This window comes from Sylvia atricapilla, chromosome 14 (genome assembly GCF_009819655.1).
Source record: "Sylvia atricapilla isolate bSylAtr1 chromosome 14, bSylAtr1.pri, whole genome shotgun sequence".
Taxonomy (NCBI): domain Eukaryota; kingdom Metazoa; phylum Chordata; class Aves; order Passeriformes; family Sylviidae; genus Sylvia; species Sylvia atricapilla.
The window spans coordinates 12,337,170-12,358,504 of NC_089153.1; the positions used below are offsets into that span (position 1 = coordinate 12,337,170).

At 53.5% G+C, this 21,335-nt stretch overlaps 1 protein-coding gene across 1 annotated transcript; it reads left to right on the forward strand.

Moving 5' to 3' along the window:
- The first annotated feature begins 203 nt into the window (after positions 1 to 203).
- On the forward strand, positions 204 to 20,916 carry LOC136367506 (proton-coupled amino acid transporter 1-like). The gene is made up of 11 exons (XM_066329198.1): positions 204 to 263; positions 3,536 to 3,683; positions 4,366 to 4,456; positions 5,036 to 5,124; positions 5,352 to 5,447; positions 6,151 to 6,235; positions 8,309 to 8,527; positions 8,761 to 8,859; positions 10,297 to 10,463; positions 15,278 to 15,447; positions 18,159 to 20,916. Exons 2-11 carry the CDS (start codon positions 3,541 to 3,543, stop codon positions 18,425 to 18,427), a joined length of 1,428 nt encoding a protein of 475 aa, XP_066185295.1. The 5' UTR covers positions 204 to 263; positions 3,536 to 3,540; the 3' UTR covers positions 18,428 to 20,916.
- The last annotated feature ends 419 nt before the right edge of the window (positions 20,917 to 21,335 follow it).

Below are 21,335 nucleotides of genomic sequence, written 5' to 3' on the forward strand. Positions count from 1 at the left end.
CCCCGCCCCTCGCCCGGCCCCACCCCTCACCCGGCCCCGCCCCTCACCCGGCCCCGCCCCGCCCCTCGCCCGGCCCCGCCCCTCGCCCGGCCCCGCCCCTCGCCCGGCCCCGCCCCTCGCCCGGCCCCGCCCCTCGCCCGGCCCCGCCCCTCGCGCTCGCGCTCCCGGCGCGCAGGCGCGGCGCTCAGCTGAGCCGCGGTCACGTGACGGCGCGGCCGAGCGAGCGGGCCCGGCGGGGCCGGGCGGTGCGGGGCGGCGGAGAGGTGCGGGACCGGCTCCGGGACGGGGACCGCGGCGGGACAGGGACCGGGGGGCTGCGGCCGGGGACTGTCAGCCGCCTGTCAGCCGTTTGTCAGCCCGCGGCGTGCCCGGAGCCGTGGAGGGCGCGGTGGATGCGCGAGGTGCCGGCAGTGCCGCCGTCCCGCGTGGGTGCTCGGGGCAGTTTGGGCGCGCTGACATGGCTCGGAGCTCCAGGGCCGCGTTGGCAGCCCTTGTGCATGGGCGGGTACTCGGGGCTTGGGGGTCTTGGCAGCTGACATGGGTGCTGGGGGTCCCGGGGTGTGCTGGAGGCTGACATGGGTGTTCCGGCCGTGCTGGCCGTGCCTTGCATGAAGGCTGGCACCCCATGGAGCTCCTCTCGGAGTGTCCGGGCGTGCCGTGCGGTGTAGGGGGCACAGCCCCCGATGTCAGGTGCTGGGAAGGATGCGGGATGCTACATGCAACTGGGAGGGTGCAGGAAGCCGCACAGTGGGCAGCACAGCCTGGCTGCGGTGGGAGCTGTGGGGACTGGTGGCGTTTGTGCCCAGCAGCCTCCCTGTGGGGAGAAGCTGGGCTGTGGGAACCAGGCCATGCTGTGAGACGTTGGAAAGGTGAATCTGGGGCTCTCTGGAGCTGTGGGAGCACAGAGACAAGAGGACTGATGCTGTGACTGGAAGGTGCCAGGCTGGTATGCACATGGTGGCCTCCCTCCAGGCAGGGCAGGGGGATCTGGCAGCCCTGGCTCTCCCTTGTGTCGTGCTGAGGTGGATTATTACAAGTAGTGCTTTGGAAATGAAGAATTCAGCACGCGTAGTGGGAAGCAGCAGTGAGTTTTGCTCTGAAGCTCACTTTTCCAGAAGATTTCTGATTTGCACACAGCCCCAGTTCAGCTGGGGGGAGCTGTCAGGGTCAGCAGCAAGTCACATCTTGCTTTTGATTTCTGGCATGAAGCAGTCACTATAAGGCACAAATTGCTGTCGCTACCCACCCCCCCAGCTTTCCTAATGGGATGAAATTGCTTCTGTGTGTGGGTGGCAAAAGAGAGCATGAAAGTGGCTGAGGAGTTGGGTTTGAAGTGGAAACAGAATGTAGATGTTCCCATCTTTGCTGTTTCCAATAAAGAGGAAATGGCATAGTGGGGTTTGCTTTGGTTTTGAATGTTTGTCGTGTGGATGAGACAAGTTTTGCAGCTTTTTCTTGTTGCTTGCAGGAGAGCAGAGTGCTTGCTCCCTGCTGCTACGCAACCTTTAATCCAGACACAAGGCAGGCAAGTCATGATAAATGCATTTCCCTGGCTCTTCAAAGCAGAAAGCAGATGGGCCTGCTTGAAAGGGAAAAAAAAAACCCACAGGGAGCGATCAGGCAGAGTGATGTCACCACTTTGTGTTCATCTTGGAGTCGTTGCTCTTGGGTGCTTCTGATGTTGTGTGAGCCATCTTTTGGAAGGGTACCCATGCCTGACCCACTCCTCCACCCCCTTGGCCTCCTTGTTCTCTACCAGCCCGTGGTGCTCGGCAGAGCCTCCCAGGTTTGGGCCTGTCACCGATGACAAATGGCTTCTAACGCTTTCCTTGTGTAAACTCCTGCTGCCGCTCTTCCTGGTCCCTGCCTCACCGGATCGCCCTGCCTGCGGCGGAGCCGGTTCAGGATTGCGTGTCCCAGCTGTGAGGGAGGAGGCTGGGCAGGAGTGATGCATGTGTTGCCTTTGGCTCTGGAGTGCCTGCCAGCCAGCCAGCCAGCCTCACTGCTGCTCCAGAGCCTGGTATTCCATGGGACACACTGCTGCTTCCTGCTGCTGCTGTTGCCTGGTGCTGCAGGAAAAGCAGCACCGCTGTTGTGGCCTGGATAACTGCTCCAGAACAGCTGGGATCTGGAGCATCCAGACCTGAGGAAAAACCCTTGCTCCCTGCTACCTTTCTGATATCTAGGCTGGAGCCTCCCAGTGGATGCAGCTCTTGGCTTGTTATCTGTGTAGCAGCCAGGTTTGCAGAACCTGGGGAATGCCTAGGTGTTCTGGGGGTGAAGCAGCACCCGGGTGGCTTGGGCTGAGCATTCCCTGCACAGCCAGATGTGTTAGTACATGCTGAGTCTGCATCTGGCAGGCTCTTGTGTGACTCGGTGGGTGCATGAAGAGCTCTGGCAGGAAACGAGACTTTTTTTGCAGTAGCAGCATTTCTCTGCTGCTTCCTCTTGCTCCCAGTTCTTTACCAGTGCTGAGGAGTGGAATGGGGAGCAGCAGGACTGCTGGGGCAGGTGTGGTGCCTGGGGCATGACAGCCCAGAGGAGCTGTAGGGCAGGGGCTGGGTCACACCAGTCTGTGGCACAAGAACCTTACACATAATTTCCCTCCCTCTGGTGCTCCTTCTCAGTGGGTGTTTGGGATGCTGGGTGTGGCATGTGTGGGAATTGAAACAGCTGACTGTTTTCCAGATAAAGTCATAAGGTGTGTGTCCTTGGTGACATTTGTGCTGGTGCTCCTGGCTTGCTGGACACTGTTGGAGTTTCTGCTGGAGCAAGAGCTCCGGGCTGTGCAAATGCCTCATCCTGGGAAGCCCTTTTTTCCCATATGCACCTCCTTGGCCGTGAAACCTTTAGGGCAGGTGTTTTGCTGTCAGCACATGGTCTGTGCTCCTCTCTGATGGGAGTATAATACATTTTTGTAAAAGTTCTCTTTAATAAGGAAAAAAAAATTAGGGGAATTCAATAAGGAAAAAAAAAGGGGAGAAAAAGAAGAAAAGAAAAAAAAAAAAAAAAGAGAGAACTTAGGAAACTTTCCCTTCCCTGGCAAGAGCAAGCTGTTCCCTTGCAGCACACTGTGTGCAAGTTAAAAGCAGTTACACTTTCTTGGCCCATCCATTTGACGGCCCTAGTCCCGAGTGCCTGAGCAGGAGGCACAGTGCCAGCATGTCCCCTCCTACCCCACTGCCTGTGGTGACACACTCACCACCCTTAGAGCAGGGGTACGCAGCTCCTTGCCTAATATGAAGTGGTTTACATCCAGGCTTTGCCTTCAGGATACTGACCCCGTTCTGTCTGGGTGTGTCCAAAACATGGGCACGAGCCTGCAGGAAGAGCCAGTGGGAATGTGGCATGTGCCTTTGACCTTAGGACATGCCAGCTCTGTGATTGCTTGGGCGTGAGCATGCGGCTGCATAAAAGCCCTGGAGGAGACCTCGCTCTGGCAGCGCGAGCTGGTCTCTCTGCACAATGGCTGACCCCAAGGAGCCTGAGAAGGGGGCTGTTGAGCTGGGCACCTCTAATGGCACTGTCCCCGCAGGGACCATGTCCACGCGGCGCCTCCGCAGCGAGGACTACAATGACTACAGTTCCACGGATGTCACACCGGAGGGGAGCCCTCCCGACGGCATGAACGGCTTCGCGCACCCCGAGTCCTACCAGCGCTTCGGGGAGACCAACGGCACAACGTGAGTGATGCTCCCCTCTTTGCTGGGCTGGCCTGGCACTGGGGAGGGCAGAGGTGGTCATGGGGGCTCCCTGCTGACTTTGCTAGAGGATGGTGATGGTGTGGTTTCTTGGGGAGTTCTCAGGAGGAGGATGAGGGCAGAGCTGTGGTCCTGCATCTGTGGGGTGCTGGAATGAAGCGAGCAGCTGCCCCAGTGTTGCTCTTTGCTCTCTGGGGAAGATGAGCTTGCTGGCACGGATTGATGCTTTTCCCAATATTTTCTCACTTCACGTTTGTTCACTGGGGAAATCTGACAAGCAAATAGCACCCCCAGATTCAGAGGCTATGTGGGCGTGTTGCAGCCATGTTTTGGGGGCTTCCTTGTGCCCAGGTGTGTAAAGGATGCTGTCTTTGCCTGGCAGAGACTGATCCCTTCAAATCAGAGACATTCCTTGTGCAGCTCCTTGGTGCTGGGCTGTGCTTTTGCCGGGTTTTGTAAATGCCCACCCAAAAACTGTTTGTTCAGTCTGTGCTTTCACACCTAGCTGGGCCTTAGCTGGCTAAGCTGAGTTCAAGGGACAGGATCATGATCTCCATGTGCACTCCTTGCAGCAGTTCAGAGCTGCTGTGGACCCTTAACAGGATAAGCTGTGTGTGGGTGTGGGCACCTGATGACAGTGACCTCTGCATCTGCTCTCCCTCAGGTGGTACCAGACCCTGATCCATCTGCTGAAGGGGAATATTGGGACAGGGCTGCTGGGGCTGCCTCTGGCTGTGAAGAATGCTGGCATCCTGGTAAGGCAGCTGAGCCCTGCTGTGCTGGAGCCTGTGGGGCAGAGTGACCCCATAGGGGCAGCTTGGGGTGTTGGGGCTTGAGTCTCTGCCCAGTCACCTCACAGTGTTTGGTGACTTGCACCTGTTTGTACCCCAAGCTCTGTGGCTTTGTTTCACTGCTGAGACTGTTCCTGCTCCTCCTGCATTGTTGCTGCCTGGTGTGAGGGAGTTCAGTGTGTGAGCTGGGCTTGTGGTTTTCTCTTCTTGGGGTGAGGCAGGATGCTGTGTCCAGGCCGTGACCTCTTCATCACCTGCATAGTAGAAGTGTCAAGATAGTTTGGAAAACAATCCTGGAAGCACTTTGCTACACCCAAACTGCCCCAACTTGCTGCTTTTACACAATTTCTGTCAAGCTCGTGGCTCTGTCAGGTTACTTGGTCCTGGGAGGCTGGTTCCTGGGAGCTGCACCAGAGCTCTGGTTCAGCCTCCAGCATTATTTGCATTCACCCAGCCCGTGGAGTTCTGTCTGGAAGTAAAAGGTTCTGTGCAGCTCTGCCTTTGGCCATCAGAGTGCAGCCTTCCCTCTCTCTTCCCCTGCAGCTGGGTCCTCTGAGCCTGCTGGTGATGGGAGTCGTGGCTGTGCACTGCATGGGCATCCTGGTGAAATGTGCCCATCACTTCTGCAACAGGTAAGAAGCAACTCCCCAGCCCTGCAGCTCCTACACTTCTCCCATCTTGCTCAAAAAGCCCCGGGGTTTTTTTCTGAACCCCTCAGCAGCAAGTTGCCCATGCCGAAGTCTCAGCTGGGAACTGCTCTTCTTTTTCACAAGGAACTGTTTTCCTTTTATTGTCACTATTTGCCTTGGGAACTAGCAGACAGGGCTGATGTGATGATCCTTCTCCTTTCTCTGGACAGGTTCCAGAAGCAGTTTCTGGACTATGGAGGTGCTGTGATGTATGGGCTGGAGGCAACTCCCAGTGCCTGCCTGAGGACACATGCCATCTGGGGAAGGTACTGCTCTGCTGCCCCAGGCAGGGACTTGTCTTTGTGCCCAGCATGTGCTGCAGCTGGGACAGAAGAGCCTCTGGTCACTGAGCTGTGTCAGCAGATAAGCACAAGTGAATAAACTGCTGTTGGACTCACCTGCCCTGAATGCTCAGTGTCCCCTAGAGGGTGATGCTGAGATCTTTGATCCGGTTCTGTCCCCAGCCAGATGTGACTTACACTAAATGCGTGGGATAACTAAGTGTCCACAGCATAACAAAGGGGTGAATAGGGTCTTGCAGTGCTGGCCCATCTTGCCAGTGGCTGCTCCCTGCCCCGTGGGTGTCCCACATTGCATCACACAGATCATTGCATGTCAGGGGATGGGAGCATTCACTCTGTGTGTCGAAGGAGTGTTGTCTCCAACTCTGACAATTCAGCAGCAGACTCTGGGCAGGTGCTAAACCCAAAAAGGAGACTTTTCTCCTGAGGCTGGTCCTGACACTGGAAGGGATGGGAGGGGGAAACTGAGGAGTCAGAGATCTGTGAGGTTGGGTGGGAGAAGGTCCTCTCGATCACAGAGAAGTGAGCTGAGTCTGCTCTGACCTGTACACCCCAACCTTGAGGAGAGCAGCACCACTGCACTGTGCAACTGCAACCCAAAGCCATGCAAGTGGGCTCATATTTCTCGTATGATCTGGCTGACAAATGGTGTTCTTTTGCTTTGCAGACGTATAGTGGGAGTTTTCCTGATCATCACTCAGCTGGGTTTCTGCTGTGTGTACTTTGTCTTTCTGGCGGACAATCTGAGACAGGTTGGACTTACACCTCCTTCATGAGCTGGGGGGGAGGTGAGAGGGTGTGAAGGTGCTTGGGTTGTTCTTAGCTCCTGTGTCCTGTGGCTGTTTTCCACCAAAGGTCTGGTTTCTGTAGGATATGCTGCTCAAAAACGTTCATTCCTCTTCGCAGTTAATTTTGTGGATTGGTTTTCCTGTTCAACCAGAGTAGGTTTTCCTGAGAATCTCTGATTTTGCAGAGGTGCTGGAGGTGTCCTGTGTTGCCCAGAAAAGGGAGAGCCATACTTAGTGAGGGAACAACACGAAAGGGATGAAAGCAGAGGGACTGTGCCTTTTCTGTCCTGTCGCACTCAGTTAATCAGTTTATTGGTGTCGATGGTAATGTGTGCGTCCCAGGACCTGCTGTGAACCTCTCTTCTCTCTTCCTTGGATCTGTTTGCATTCCAGTTTCTTTCCTCATCCTGTGGCTCTGAAGCTTAATTACATCTTTATAGAGAAAGAGTTTCTTCCTGCCAGGCCTCAGGAGGAAATAAACAGAAACCCTGAACCACTTGGCTGGCTCCTGTTCTGTAAGAAACTGGGAATAATGAGTCCCCATTCCCAGCCAGCTCAATGCCTTGCAGGCACTGCTCAGCCTTTTTCCCCATGTACTCTTGCTCTGCTCTTGCAGCAATGGTCTGGTCACTGCCACCATGGCTGTGCCCTTCATCTGCTCCTCAGTGATAGCCTTCAGCTTCAGAGGGGGCTCCTGGGGAGCAAGGGGGGTCCCTTCAGTGTGAGACTCTTCCTTTACTCCCGAAGCAGCAGCTGAGGAGATTCCCATTGTGGGGTGGCAGGAGGAGTAAATGGGTCAGCACTGGTGATCTGACACCACCAGCCCCAAGAGCAGAAGAGACCAGGGTGTGTGCAGGGGCCAGGCTACTGCTGGTCCCCACCCCTGGGAACAACCCCCTGCTCCATTTTAAGGTGGGCTTCTTTCTCCTTGGCCCTCACAGAAAAGACTGAAGGCTGTCTTAAGCCTCAAGGGAAATTTGCAAAAACCTGCAAATCCACACCATTTTTTTTGGCCACAGGTGGGAAACCCCTTGGCTTTGGATTTTTTTGGGTGTGGAGAGGGGAGTGTTGCTTGTTTCTTTTTGTGGTGAGGATTAGCATGTTAGGTGGGGAGTCATGGTGCAGGTGGTACCTTGGGCAAGGTGCCACTGTGTTGGGCAGGGCTTTGGTTTGGAAAATGGCTTTGGAGCAAGCCATGAAGAGGCAGGGCAGGCTGGGGCTTGAGCCGCACTGCCCCATGGGTGCATGGCCCTGCACTGCCCTCTCCTACAGCGGATGCTGCTTTACACAGAGTTCTTCAGCCTCTCGTCTGGGGCAGGACTTGCTCTGGAGCAGGTTAAAACAGTTTTCAGGCCCCTCTTTGCTGCAGTGACTGGACAGAACCTGATATCTGAACCAGGTGCTGGTAGTATTGGTGATTCAGCAAGCCCATGCTCTTGGGAGGGATGGCTCAGCCAGCCGGTTCCTGGGCCTGAGCTACCTCTAGAAGTGAGCACATGGCCTGGAGTGCCTTTGAGATGGAAGACCCCAAATGAGAGGATGATTTGTCATGAAGAAAGTGAACTTGGGGGCCAGAAGTCGTTTCCAGTTGTCCTTGGACATGAATAGGGTGCTGGGTAGTTACAGAAGGACTGTGTGACTTAGATAACAACTTGGTGCAAGAAGGGGGAAAAGACCTTTGGAAATAGCTGTTAGTGCCTCTTTGTTTTCATCTCAACTGACCTCATGGGCCGTGCAAACATGCAGCCTGTGCTCTCTGCTCTCGGTGCTGAGTCGTCCTGCTTGGTGAACTTGGGCTTGGGCACAATTTGCTGTCCTGGCTCAGGTGTCATAGGCAGTCCCACCTGTGTCCCCTGCAAGATAACAGGGATTTGCTTCAGAACTATCTGAAAACACACATTGCTTTGATTTTAATCAGCTAGCTGTGTTTGAAGTGAGCTCTTGGAGTACTCTGACCCACCTGGGATGGGCTGCTGAGAGCTGTGGCTTTTAGACCTGTGTGATGGGGGTTCACCAGGGCTTCCTGTGCTTCCACAGGTTGTGTCTGCTGCAAATGGGACCACCAATGACTGCAGCTCAAACAGGACGGTGGTGATGACCCCCACCATGGACTCTCGCCTGTACATGCTTTCCATCCTGCCTTTCGTGGTGCTGCTCACGTTTATCCAGAACCTCAAGGTCCTGTCCATCTTCTCCATGCTGGCCAACGTGGCCATGCTTGTCAGCCTTGTTGTGATCTACCAGTACATCGTCAGGGTACGTGTCTATGGCTCCTCATTTCTGTGCTGTCCCATGTTTTGGCAGGTGGAGGGAGCTCAGGAATGGGATGTTTGGATGCTGTGGAATTCTGCTTGTTGCTGTGGGCATGATGGTTCCCTCGGCTCTGCAGGGCTTTCCCTGCAGCATGGGGCTGTGACAGGGAGTGATGGGAACAGGCCACGTCTTCCCCATCCTCCTTGTGTCTGAACTCTGCATGGGCTTTTTTCCAGGACATTCCTGATCCCAGAAACCTGCCTCTGGCAGCACCCTGGAAGACCTACCCTCTGTTCTTTGGCACTGCAATCTTTGCTTTTGAAGGCATTGGCGTGGTAAGTCTGGGCGTGTGGCAGTGGGGCTGCTGCACAGGAGGCTCAGCCCTGCTCGGACTTGCTGCAGCACCTGCTCTGCTTTGCAGCTGCAGTTGCAGCTGAACTTCTCTGACAATAGCCCGAATTCTGGATGATGTTGTTATCTTTAGCTCCAGGCTATCTCCTCGGTCAAACTCTGGTGCTGGAGTAGCACGTGCTCCAAACCTCAGGAGGCTGGTTGCTGCTTTTTTAGAGGTGGCTTTATCTGCCAGTAGATTGGGGATCACACCAGCCTTTGCCTTGGACTCTGCTGGCTGACCTGTAGATGAGGAATTGTCCTGAGTCTTGTTACCAGGCTGGATCCTGAAGTTGCCTAAATGGGAGGCCAAAAAGTGTGGCTTGAAAAGATGTGGTCCTTTCCTTCCCACCCTGCTGTGGAGGCAGCGAGATCTCCCTTCAGCAGCCGTGTGGCCCCAGCCTGCCCATGCAAATGGGCCTCTCATGCAGGGTGCTGTAAATAGACCAACAGTGTCTGTGAAAAAAGTTGGGTCGGTGGGTGGAGGGCTTAATGACTCCCTAAAATGTTGTTGTTGTGGGTTGTTTCCGGGAACTCCCTTCAAAGGAAGAAAAAATGTTTTCATCTCTTAATGTAAGCTGGCTGTATAAACACAGGGCTGGAGAAGGCCAAATCCATTACAGGAGGTGTGTTTACTGAATGCTATGCCCTGGGCAGAGGGTTCTTGCCAGCACTGAGGCACAAACGCTCTCTTCCTTGCGTGACTTGGAGGTGAAGAAGCAAATAAAAGTTATTCCTGTCCTGCCTTCTCATCAGATCTTCCACTGTGTCTCTTCTTGAAATCAACACCACTCAAGGACAGCTATAAAATTGTTTGCTGAAGGCCTGTATTTAGTGTTAGTAGTATAGAGGTGAGAGAATTACTCTGTCCTTCATCTTTTTATTGTCTTGCCTAGTTGAAATTTGTCAAGACAAACTTGATACCAGAAGAGAGTGTTTTGGTCTTTCCAGGATTTTCTGGGGAAAACAGAACAGTATAAAATAGTGGGCATGGCTGTGCTGTTTTGGGGTGCAGGATGTAATGCACCCAAAGTATGAGGTGGTTGGCATTGCCCCAATGGCCATTGCCCATTGTACCCAGCACTGGGTACAGCTCCTGCCAAGGGCAGGGAGCAGGTCCCATCTTTAAGACAAGGGTGTGGATGATCTGTTGGAGACTTGCTGTCACCAGTTTGAAGGTCTCCAATGGGAGTACAGAACTCAAATCTCCAGTGCAGTTTTTTTTCAGCTGGATTCTCCAGGCTCCACGTGGGACTAGCCCATCCCCTGGCATGGCAGGCTGTGCTTGGCCATGGGGCTGCCCCTCCTGCTTTTTGGGGCTGAGGGGTATAGAGGAACAGGCAACCTGCTGCTCTGTCATCTTCCTACTCCTCTTCTCCCAGGTGCTGCCTCTGGAAAACAAGATGAAGAACCCCCGTCAGTTCCCAGTCATCCTCTACGTGGGGATGACCATTGTCACCATCCTGTACATCAGCCTGAGTGTCCTGGGCTACCTGCGCTTTGGGGCAGACATCCAGGCCAGCATAACACTCAACCTGCCCAACTGCTGGTGAGTCGCTGGGGGAAATGGAGGGACTGGGGGCGAGGAATGAGGGGCCCAGACAGGCAGGTGGGAGAGAGGGACCTCACTCCTTACGGGAACTAATCTGGGTAAGCTTGAGGAACTGTGCCATAGGCAGACTTCAGGGAGTTTGACAAGGTTTGTTGGATCATGGGCTGGAAGAGGCTTGTTGCTGTAGTGTCTGAGCCTGGTCCTGCAGCTCAGGCTGCTTCATCAGGGTCCCTGGTGGTGTCTGCCTGGGTAGGTGCAGCTCTTGTCTTCTTCTTGGAGCCTTGTCTTCTTCTTGGAGCCTTATGGCATCTTTTTGGGGCTCAGCAGTGCTCTGGCTAGCAGTTGTTGAACACAACCCCCATGCAGCCATACCAGAACATCACCGAACTGTGCAAAACTCACTTCTCTTCCTCAAATGTAGCACGTGAAAAAACTCCCACTTCTGGGCTCCACATGAGCTCGGATGTGGCTCATCTTGAACCAGTGCTTTGCCTATGAGCACTGGTGCCCTTTCTTCCATGGAGGCTGAGCTCTGCAGCAGCCTCCCAAACCTGTCTGTCCTTTGGGATTTGGTGAAGCCTCTTGAGATGCTCCAGTTTCTGTCTGGAGCCCTGACCCCATGCCTGCCTGCCTGGAGGGGTTGTTTCTCCTCTTGCCAGGGCTGGTGGCTGCTCAGTGTCATGGCTCCATAGTCATCCACAGGAGAAATGTAAGCAGCTCTCTTTGATGATCTCTGCTGGCTTGAAATCCTGCAAGAGACCTGAGTGAGACCTGAAGCTGGAGGTGCCTGTCCTCCACTTCAGCTCACTCTCTCTGTTCCTAGTAGCACCCAGCACCTTGCAGCGTGACTCACTGTCTCACTGTTTGAATAAATTTGGGCAAGACTCAAGTTTTGAGTCACTGAGGCTTCCATGTGCTGTCCTTGTAGAGCTGCGCAGTTGGAGCTCTGGAGACAGCAAGGATTTAACAAAAATAGAGCCTGGTTTTGCTTCAATTATTGCTGTGTGGGTTTCTTTTCAGTTGGAGTGCATGGATGTTCATTCATGCTGGGTCTGTGTAGTGACTGCACTGCTGGATGTTGGTGTTGGTGTGGTAGAAGATCCTGCTCCTGCCAAGAGACTTGTCTTGTCCTCTGCAGGGGTTGGGAGCTCTGCCAGGTCCCTGCTCTCAGTGAGGAGGGATGGGGCTGGAGGAAAGATGTGCCTGTGTTGTAGGGAAGTCTGAATCCCACCATGCCAAATACAGGAGGTGTGAATCTCTTCTGCTCAGTAAACTGAAATGCAGTGTGGAGGGGAAGAGATACTGCTGTTTCTCCTGAAGGTGGAAAGCAGGTCATTTCCAGGTTTGGGCTCTGCATGCCACAGCCTGCAATGACATCTGCTGAACTGAAATGCTGCAAGCGGGCTTCTGCAGGGAATCTCAGCTCTGTTTGCCCTGAAGAATGACATTCTCTTAGAACAGGTCCTTGTCTAATCCCAGAATGGGATTACTCTGACCTGCTAGGCTACAGAGAGAATAGTGCAAATCCATGTTTCTAGGAGTGTCCACACCTTGTCTTTTCTTAAACTACACTACTTTTCTGAAGGTAAAGTTTTCTAAAGTTAATTTTCTAAAAGTAACCATAGGGGGTTTTTGGATAGTGAGAAGAGAATAGCCCTTTGGAAGCAGCATTTGGGAGAGCCTGGGCACATGGCAGGACAGCTGCAGGGAAGGTGTGTTCCTTGTCACTTGGCACACAGGACACCTTGATGTTTGTACATGTTGCCTCTTGGCAGTAGATGTTGGACTTGGAAATGGGTTATCTCAAGTAAGGGCTATGATAACTGAGATAAAGTTTTCACTACCACTTCCATTGATTAAACCACAGGTGTTGTGTGGAGACTTTGAAATGAATGTCTTGCCCATTCTGCCTTGCCTGTGGGTTTTCTTCTGGCAGTAAAAGGCTGGGCTGCAGGAGCTGGTCATAGGGCTGTGGGTAAGAAGTCATGTGTGGGGTTTGCCTGAAGCTTGGGAGACAAGGCAAGGATTGTGGTGGAGGTGCTGCAGCCTTCCTTAGCTGTAGCCATTGTCTGGAGATCTCTGGAGCAGATTTGGTGAGTGTTTCAGGAATCGTTGAGTTACAGAGTGACTAAGGACTTTTTGACTTTTTCAGTCCCGTTTCTCTGAAACCACAGCTTCCTCAAACGAGGAGTGTTGTCAGTTCCCAGTGCCCAGGTCTAACCACAGTGTCCAAAATACGGTGCTGCTGTGCAGAAATCCCTCCTTGCCTCCTAGGAAGGGTTGCCTCACTGCACCATCTGAAGGGTGAAGAAATGCTGTAGTGAGGGGAAGCCGTTGGGTTGCATGTGGCCAGTTGAAGGTAGGTATTGACAGAGCTTATGGCCCCAGGAGGATATTTCACTTCTTACAGCCTTTTGGGATGGCCTAGCATGGCAGTCTGGCTGAAGCAGGCGTTGCTGTGGGTGGCAGAGTACCTCTCCAAGGCTGTGCATGGGCATGTATTTTCTGTGGAACAAGGGTAATGCTTGAATTCTTCTTATTGATATTTAAAATGCCCTTTGGTCTTATTGTCCTGGCTCCTGACCTGTGCAGGACTGGTATACAACCTTCTTCTGTACGTTTTTTTTAGTAACAACTATTAATCTGGGATTGCCCTGGAGCACTTTATGGCTTTTATAGAATCACTTCCTTGGGAATGCAGTGATAAGATATGCCAGCTGTGGGTCGGTGGCTCAGGGCTCCTATGCACTCTTGTGCCAGCATGGGCGCACTCTGGACTCTGGACATAACTTTCTGTTCACTTTGCCTCTGGAACCTCAGGGTAGTTCATGTTGGAGAGGACACCATGGGATTGCTGGGTCCTCTCACCTGCTCATAGAAGGACCAGCTTAAATGTTGAGTATCAGTAAGGACAGTAATTCCCTACCAATCCAGGCCCTTCTTCTGGCCCTTGACCATCCTTTGGAGATGTAACTCTGTCCCTTTGCACCTGTTTCTTCTGCTGTGCAGCTCCAAGAAGAGCCTGTTACTCTCTCCTTCATGCCCTCCTATTAGGCATCTGAAGACATTAGTAATATCCCCTTTTAACCTTCTCAGCATGCTGAATGGGCCCAGGGTTTGCAGCCTCTTTTTGTACATTATGCTCCAGCCCCAAGCATCTTAGAGTAGCCTGCACTCAACTTGCTCTGCAGAGTAAGTCAGTCCTGTCCTGGGAGTGTCAGGGCTAGACACAATACTCAAGATGTACAAACCCTAAACAAGAAAATCCCTTGGTCCCTATCCTTAACCTCTTGGCTGTACTTTTGCTAGCACAGCCTGCTTTGTGATTGACCTTCATCACTGCAGGGTCCTGGTGCTGGCTCATGTTCAGTCTGCTGCACACCAAGACCCCCAAGGTCCTGTTCTCCTGGCCCCAGCCCTTCCTGTGTGTGGGAATTTGTGTTTGCACTTGAGCATTGCCTGTGACATCATGTTGTTGCTCCAAGCTGTGTCAGCCATATCCTCCAATTTGATCTTGCTTGGAATTTGCTGAGAATGTGCTCTGGGTCACTGAAAGCTCATCCAGGTCACTGATGAGGATATTTCCATGATTGCCCTTTGGCAATTCCCTGCTGGCTGCTCAACTGTCCAGTATGTGCCTGGAAATGGATGCCAAGGGAACTTAACCCGTTGAGGGATTGAGGTGAGGCTGGGTAGTTACACCTTCCCTCATCATTCCTGAAGGCTGGATATTATCCTTCTCCCAGGGCAGCAGGAGCTCTCCCTGATCACCCTGCTTTTTTGAAGATGATAAGGTGGCTTCAGGCTCCTGTTGGCTGCAACCTTGAATACATCTGATCTGATCCCATAGACTTGTGTAACATTCCATTCACTTAGGTGTTCCCTAACTCCATCTCTGGGAAATGTTTGACTCTGCCATTAGTGTTCAAAGCTGTCTTGCATGGGAATACTTGGATTTCCCTGGTTTAGGCTGTTGTAGAAGGTGGATGCTGAGACCCAACATACAGAAGGGCACAGGCCCAAAGAAGGTAGAGGGAAGGCAGGAGCCAGGTACATTGCTCAGCTTGGATCTACCCCATATTTACCCGAGTGGTATGGCCAGGACCCATGTTTCCTGCTTGGTTAGTATGTCTTGAGTTAGGGAAGGGTTAGGACCATATGTGAGATAACCAGATGTTACTTCTCTTCTGGAGAGGCTTTTTCTGCTGCTGGGAAGCTGAGGGCAGAGATGGGGCTGGGAGGTGCCTTTTGGTCACCTGTGGGGAGCTCTCTCCTGCAGCCACACTGTATTACTGCAGGGTCTGGGACATGGTGAGATTGGACTTGGGGTGAGCCCAAGGTGCTGTGTACAGCCTGTGTGCACTATGCCTTCCTTCTGCCCATCCCAAACTGCTCTTTTAACTCTCTTCCCCCACCCAAACGTGTATCATGCAGCTTTCCAAAAATAGCTGCTCTTTTTTGTTTGATGGAGGAGGCTGAGTTCAATCACTTTGCTTTTGGAACACTGTGATGTTCACTCTGCATGGAAGCCCAGACTTATCTCAGCAGTGCTGTCCTCATCCCCTTCCTCAGAAGCCAAGCAGTAGCTGGAATGTGTAATCATGGCTGCAGCTGATACGTGCCTTTGCTGTCTCTTGGTCAGTAAAGGTACTTGTGAATTAAATGCATCACCCTTAATTTTCTAAGAGTGTTCAGGAGCTGAGACCCCTGGCTCACAAATGTCCTTGCAGAGCATTCCCCTTCTGCTTTCTGCTGCTGATGTTGCAGGGGCTGGAGCAAGAGCCTGTTCACTGTGCCCTTGTCTTTTCCAGGCTGTACCAAGCTGTCAAGCTGCTCTTCTCCATTGGGATTTTCTTCACCTACGCCGTGCAGTTCTACGTGCCTGCTGAGATCATCATCCCTCCCCTGGTGGCCCGGGTGTCGGAGCGCTGGGGCTGGCTGGTCAACCTGTTCCTCAGGGTGGCCCTGGTCTGTGTCACCTGTGAGTACAAACCACCTTGTCTGACTTTGCCATAAGGCTGTGACACGTCCTTCCCCCTGAGCTTTCACCCCTTGCCCCAGCACCTCTGGCCCTGCTGCTCAAGCCCTCACAGCTGGCAGTCCCTGGGCCTGGCTAATGCATACCAGTGGGTCAAGTGGCCTCCAAAGAGCAGCAGCAGTGGTCCTTTGCTCCCTCTGTATGGGGCCAGTCTTCTCAGTGGAGGAGAAGTAAACTGTATTGTTTAGAAGTGGCAGATCTCCATGGAGCCTCAGGCCTGGGGATGGCAATTTTGCAGGAAGTGGAGTCCCACCAAGGCTTGCATGAAAACACCCAGCAGGGTTCAGTGCCAGGGCAGCCTAGCCTAGAGGCTGTTTTCTGTAGGCAGTGTGCAGCCAGGCTCCTCGTGCCTGTGTGATGGGGGCATGACTGCAAGGGAGTCACTGACTGTGAGGGATGGGGTGTTCTTGTGCCCACACACTCATTGCAGTGTGGATCACAGCAGGAGACAACTGACAGGGGTAGGTGACCCATAACCAGAGCCCTGGAGTGCTGCTGAGCAGGTATGCCTTGAGCAGCTCCACAGGCTCCCTTCCCTTCGTGGTGTGTGGTGCCTGTAGGGAGGTTTTGGTGGAACAGGCTCCTGGCTGGAGCCTGGTGGACCTTTGGGAAAGGTGTGGAGTGAAATCAGATGGTATCTGATTTTGGCTGACTTTGATTCCTGAAGACTAAATGCTTGCTGTTGTCAGCACAGCTGAGATGCTTGACTGAGCTCCCTGGCGTCCCCTGCTGAAATGGAGCTTTGCTCTGTGGCTTGATGCTGCTGATGCACGAGAGCTGAGCACCAGGGACCTGGCCAGCTGGCTTTGGTTTGGGTTTGAGAGGAGCGTGGTGCCAACTCAAGGGTAGTGGAGCTGGCTGAGAGCAGAGTGCTGCTGTTTCTGGCTCTCACTAATGAAAGGCCAGAAGTGCTGCATTTACAGAGGTGGGCAAGGCCCATCTCTGTGCTGAGTTCCTGAAGCCTTGATGTCCTCAGAGGGTGCAGGGATGAAATCCTGCCATGCTGGGTGATATGCTCTGGCCACCCTCATGCTGTGGGTGAACTTGAAACTTTCTTGTGGGGTTGGAGCCTCTCCTGGAGGGTGTTGGGCTGTACCAAGGCATGGAAGTGAAGGCTTGGAGAGATGGGATGGCTTTAGACATTGACAGTGGCTGTACCCTCCTATTTGGGGGTAGGGAGGCAGCAGAGGTGTTGGTGGAAGGATGCAGATTCCTCTGTACCTCCTCCTCTCACTCTTCCATGTAGGGGATCTCTGTGGCTTCTGCTGAGGATAAAAGCTATTGGGGGGGTTGCATGAATATTCATTGGATGATTGTGAGCCCCACCAGGGCTTTGGCTCCTAAAGAGAGAATGCAGTCTGGTGTATGGGTGTCTTTCAAGCTTTAACTTCAAAACCAGCATGCTTAAAACCCCTTTGAATTAATACCTGCAGAAATCAGACCATTTCCCTGGAGGCTGAGGGCTGCAGCTGGTGCTTCGAATCTGCTTGTTTTAGAGGAGAGTTAATAATTTTGTTTACTTCTGAGTCCAAAGAGCAGTGTTGGGTGGGCTGAGGATGCTGTTGGAGGGGAGCTGCTCTGCTCTCCTCAGAGGCTGCTGGAGCAGGGATGCTGCTTGGAGCAGTCACCTGGCAGAGCACTCCTTTGGCTCTGTTCAGGGCTGAGCATCAGGATAAACTGGCTCTGGACGTTTGTTGCTGTTTCCCTGGGTGAAGGTATGGTTTATCTCTAGACTTACTCAGATGTTGCAGTGGTGGCACAGTCAAACCTTCCTTCTTCTGCAGTTCCGTGGGTGATCTTTGGCTCAGAGAGGCTCCAACAGCCTCCCTCCTCTTTAGCTGATGGCCAGGGAGAGAATAAATCCCTTGAATAAGGAGCCCTGAGATGTCCCTTCTCCACAGGGGCTGCACCCCACCATGGCTCTAAGTGTCTCCTGTTTCTAAGCAGAAAGGCTTTCAAAGCAATAAACCAATTTATTTCTCTTGGTCACTGGTTAACCACTGAAGTCTGCTTTGCATGCAGAGGGTTCTCTTTCGTTGTGCAGAGCTCTGGTGATATCCCTCTGTCCTCTCCTGCTGCTGTGCAGGAGGAGGAGGAGCAGGAATATCCTGGAGCTCGAAGTGCTGAGCTCAAGCTGTCAGGAGTCTCCCAGGGGGATTTTCCTTGGCTGCAGTTCTCACCTGACAAATGAGTCTTAACAAATGTTCTCCCCGGGGCTGTGCCGTGGGCGTGCTGCTGCTGGAGCAGCTCTAAACACAGGCAAACCACATGGATTGATTTGGGGTGGGGGGAGATGCCTTTTTCTTCCCTTCTCCTGCTTTTATGGGGTTTCTGAGGCTTTATGGCTCCCCAGGTGTGGGGAGCAGGGGAGTGCTGGCTCGCACAGGGGGGTCAGGAATGCTGGCAGCCAGCGGCACCCATCCTGCTCAGCCCTGGAGCCCCGCTCTGGTGGCGCCCAGGGCGACAAAAAGGGTTGTTAATTTAACAGCTTAATTGCTTTTTGGGGAGGAGTTGCCAGGAGAAATATGCAGCCTTGTCTTCTGTCAGGGAGGAGGGCAGAGGTGTGACTCAGCCAGTGGCATCTCTAGGTGGGGTTTTGCCGGCTTTGACACAGGGAGGTGGCAGCGCTGATGCCGTGTCCGTTCCTTCTCCAGGTGTGCTGGCCATCCTCATCCCGCGCCTGGACCTGGTCATCTCCCTGGTGGGCTCCATCAGCAGCAGCGCCCTGGCTCTCATCTTCCCCCCGCTGCTGGAGATTGCCACCTACTACTCCGAGGGCATGCACCCCCTGGTCATTGCCAAGGACATTGCCATCAGCCTCTTTGGCTTCGTGGGCTTCGTGGTGGGCACGTACGAGGCGCTGGTGGAGCTGGTGGCACCTGCAGCCACCGTGGTGAATGCCACCACTGTCCTGGTGCAGTGACCATCCCCTCGCCCCGCTGGCCCCTCTGGATGCTGAGCTGGGGGTGCATGGACACCGGGCCCTGCTCTCCTGGGAACAGCCTCCCCTCTCCTCTTGGGAAGCGTGGTGGGGTTGGTCTGTGAGGGGACCACGGCCGCCTGGCTACAGCAGGATCCTGCCTGAGCTCTCTCTGGAAGGTGGGATCCAGGCTGGGGCAGTGCCTTCCCTGGGGGGCTCTTAGGGCAGAGCAAAACAGTTCCTCTGTAAATAGGCTCTTGGAGAGGTGAGGAATCCCAGGGATGTAGATTTTATTTTATTATTTTTTTAAATCCCAACCTTTCCATATTTCCCCTGTCCCTTGAGTCAGGGTGGGGAACAGGGACTACTCTTTTGATTTGTGCCAGTTTGATTTTTTTTTTTTTCCCCTGAGCACTTTATTTTTTACAGCAACAGACAAACCTCAGCTCAGGTTAGAGAGCATGGAGCTCCCTCCTCACCTCGGCCTTGTGGGGAGGGTGGGCAGAGCCTGAGGTGCAGAGCGGAGCATGCCAGGTCCACAGCTCTCTCTCAGTGGGCTCCCCAGCCGTGGGCACTGGCTCCTGCAGTGCTTCAGCTCTGTTTCCTTGAGCAGGAAATCTGAGCAGGCCCTGGAGCTGGGCACTGGGCATGGCACCTCCCTGGCCTGGGAGGGTTTGCTGACCCCTGGCCCACGCTTTCAGTAGTGACACTTCTTTATCTCCATCCAGCGCACAACCCAACGCTTGGCTTTCAGAAGCTTTACAGAACTGAGGTGTGTGGGGAGCAAACAGGCTCTGCCTTAACAAGGAGCTGAGCTGGTCCCCTTTGGGAGGGATGGGGTGTCCCCAGGGGTCACCACATGCTGCCCACACACCACAAGAATACATCACCTTGTTTACAGTGCCTGAGCTGGCCCTGGCACGCTCCGCCTGCTTCTGCAGGCTGATACTGAATGTCAAATCACACACAAAAACTCCATAATATTTCAGTTTTTAATTCTTCCTCTCCTGGTTCCACTCCCTCTGCATCCTCTGCTTCTGCCCAGCTCCTTTCCTCCTGTAGGATGCAGCTCTCTGGCACTTCTCCCTGTGCTCCTGTTGCTTCTTTTGTCGTGACTAGTGCATGCCTGGCGGGGATGATCCTGTGGCGCTGCTACTTTCCTTTCTCTGAGAGCCAAGCTTCCTACCTAGAAAGTTTCCTTGCCTTTCTGCTGGATTTCTACTTTTTTAAGACAAGGGAGCAAATGCATCCTCCACAGCACAGGCCGAACTCATGCCTGCTAACACAGCATCCCAAATGCTCTCTGGAGAGCCTTCATTCCTCAGCCCACTGCAGCCAGGTCTCCCTGGGGTGGGCAAAGGCTGCTGGTGGTGGGAAAGGAGGGTGGGTACAGCACCAGTGGGCTGCGTTCCCATCTTTGGTGGAGGGTGAGGTTTGTGGTTATTTTCAGTGTTGGACTGGGTTCTGTGAGGAGAAGGCTGTGTGGAGCAGTTCCCTGCAGCCTGCCTCTCCCTGGGTGGTGCTTGTGTCTGCACTGTGTCCCTTTGCTGGCAGCTCTGGGTGCCACATGCTGGTACATGGACCCGTGGCCAGGTGTGAGGTGGGTCTGTGCCATGTCACTGCCCCTTTCCAGCCCTTCTGCTCCCTGCATCTCTTGGGGCTCACCTTGTCTCCTCCAAGGCTGTGCTGGGGAAGGTTTTGGCATGATCAGCATTGCTTGGTCAGGAACAGAGCAAAGCTTTAACTCAAATCCTCTCTCTGGAGGGCACCATGGGGATAGAGAGGAAGCACCCAGGGCTGGGAAGGGGCTCCAGGGCATGACACAGGCGGGACAAGTGCAATATTCATGTCCATCTCTGTGTACTGACCCCAGCGTGGCCCTTGGGGTTGGGTTTCAGTCAGAATCATCGAGCAGAGGAGGGAGTGCTGTGAGGAGCAGGGGATATCTGATGCTTCCCCTTGCCCTGCTAGTAGTGCACTCTAAGAAGGCTGGCCACATTTTAGGGACAGCTGTGTGCCAAGGCATGTCCCCAGCCTGGCACTGGGCATCAGTGGGTTTGCTGATGAGGCTCCTGGCATCCAAACTCACTTTGCAAGCAGCAGTGAAGACCTCACTTCCAAGGGGACTGGGATATCACAGAAGCATTAAATGGGTTTTGCAGCTCTTCCCTTTTATTGGGGTGAGCAGGGGTGTTTGAAGATGGGACGAGATGTGCTGGTGGCGCATATGGTGTGAGGGGCTCTGCTGAGCCAGGAAGAGCTGGCACAGGACCCAATGGGCACGAAAACTTGACACTTGTGTATTGTAGGCTGCTCAGTAACCAAGAAACTTGTCTGTGTAAATATAGCAATGGTCACGTCCATGTCTTGTGCCTATGGATATTGTCAGTGTACAGCACAGGTGCCTGCCCGGCTGCAGAGCTGGTGCCACACCTGAATCATGTATCTTACTTTAATCAATAAATATGATCTATTTTTTATGTGTAAAGGCTCTCAGGTATGAAGTGTGGGTTTTTCTTCCAAAAGAAGTGAGAGCAGGAGACGTGGAGCCCAGCAGGCAGCCAGGATCCCATCCTGTGCTGCTCCCACCCCCACACAGCACACATGATTTCCCCTCCTAGTGAGGGTTTCAAATAAAAGTGTTCCAGCTTTGCTGCTCGGAAAATTTAATTTTTCTTTTGACCTCATTTCTGCAAGTAGGTTGTGGGCAGAGCTTATGGGCTTGTAGGGCTGAGCTTTTCTCTGCCCTGCCAAAGCTGGGCCTTGGTTTGTCATCTCCCTATTTATGCCAAAAGTAGGGCTGCAGCTGAAAAGAAGAACCTGGCATGTGAAAAAAGATGGGGGATGCTGAGCTGCTGCTGATCCACCCTAGAGATCAAAGAAGCAAAAGTCAGCCCACACTGGGAGACTC

Bases quoted from the DNA above. Each gene is read 5' to 3' on its own strand.
- LOC136367506 (XM_066329198.1), top strand. From the start codon at position 3,541: ATGTCCACGCGGCGCCTCCGCAGCGAGGACTACAATGACTACAGTTCC. The intron at 5,125-5,351 runs GTAAGAAGCAAC...TTCTCTGGACAG, and splicing joins GCCCATCACTTCTGCAACAG to GTTCCAGAAGCAGTTTCTGG. The intron at 8,860-10,296 runs GTAAGTCTGGGC...CTCTTCTCCCAG, and splicing joins CTTTTGAAGGCATTGGCGTG to GTGCTGCCTCTGGAAAACAA.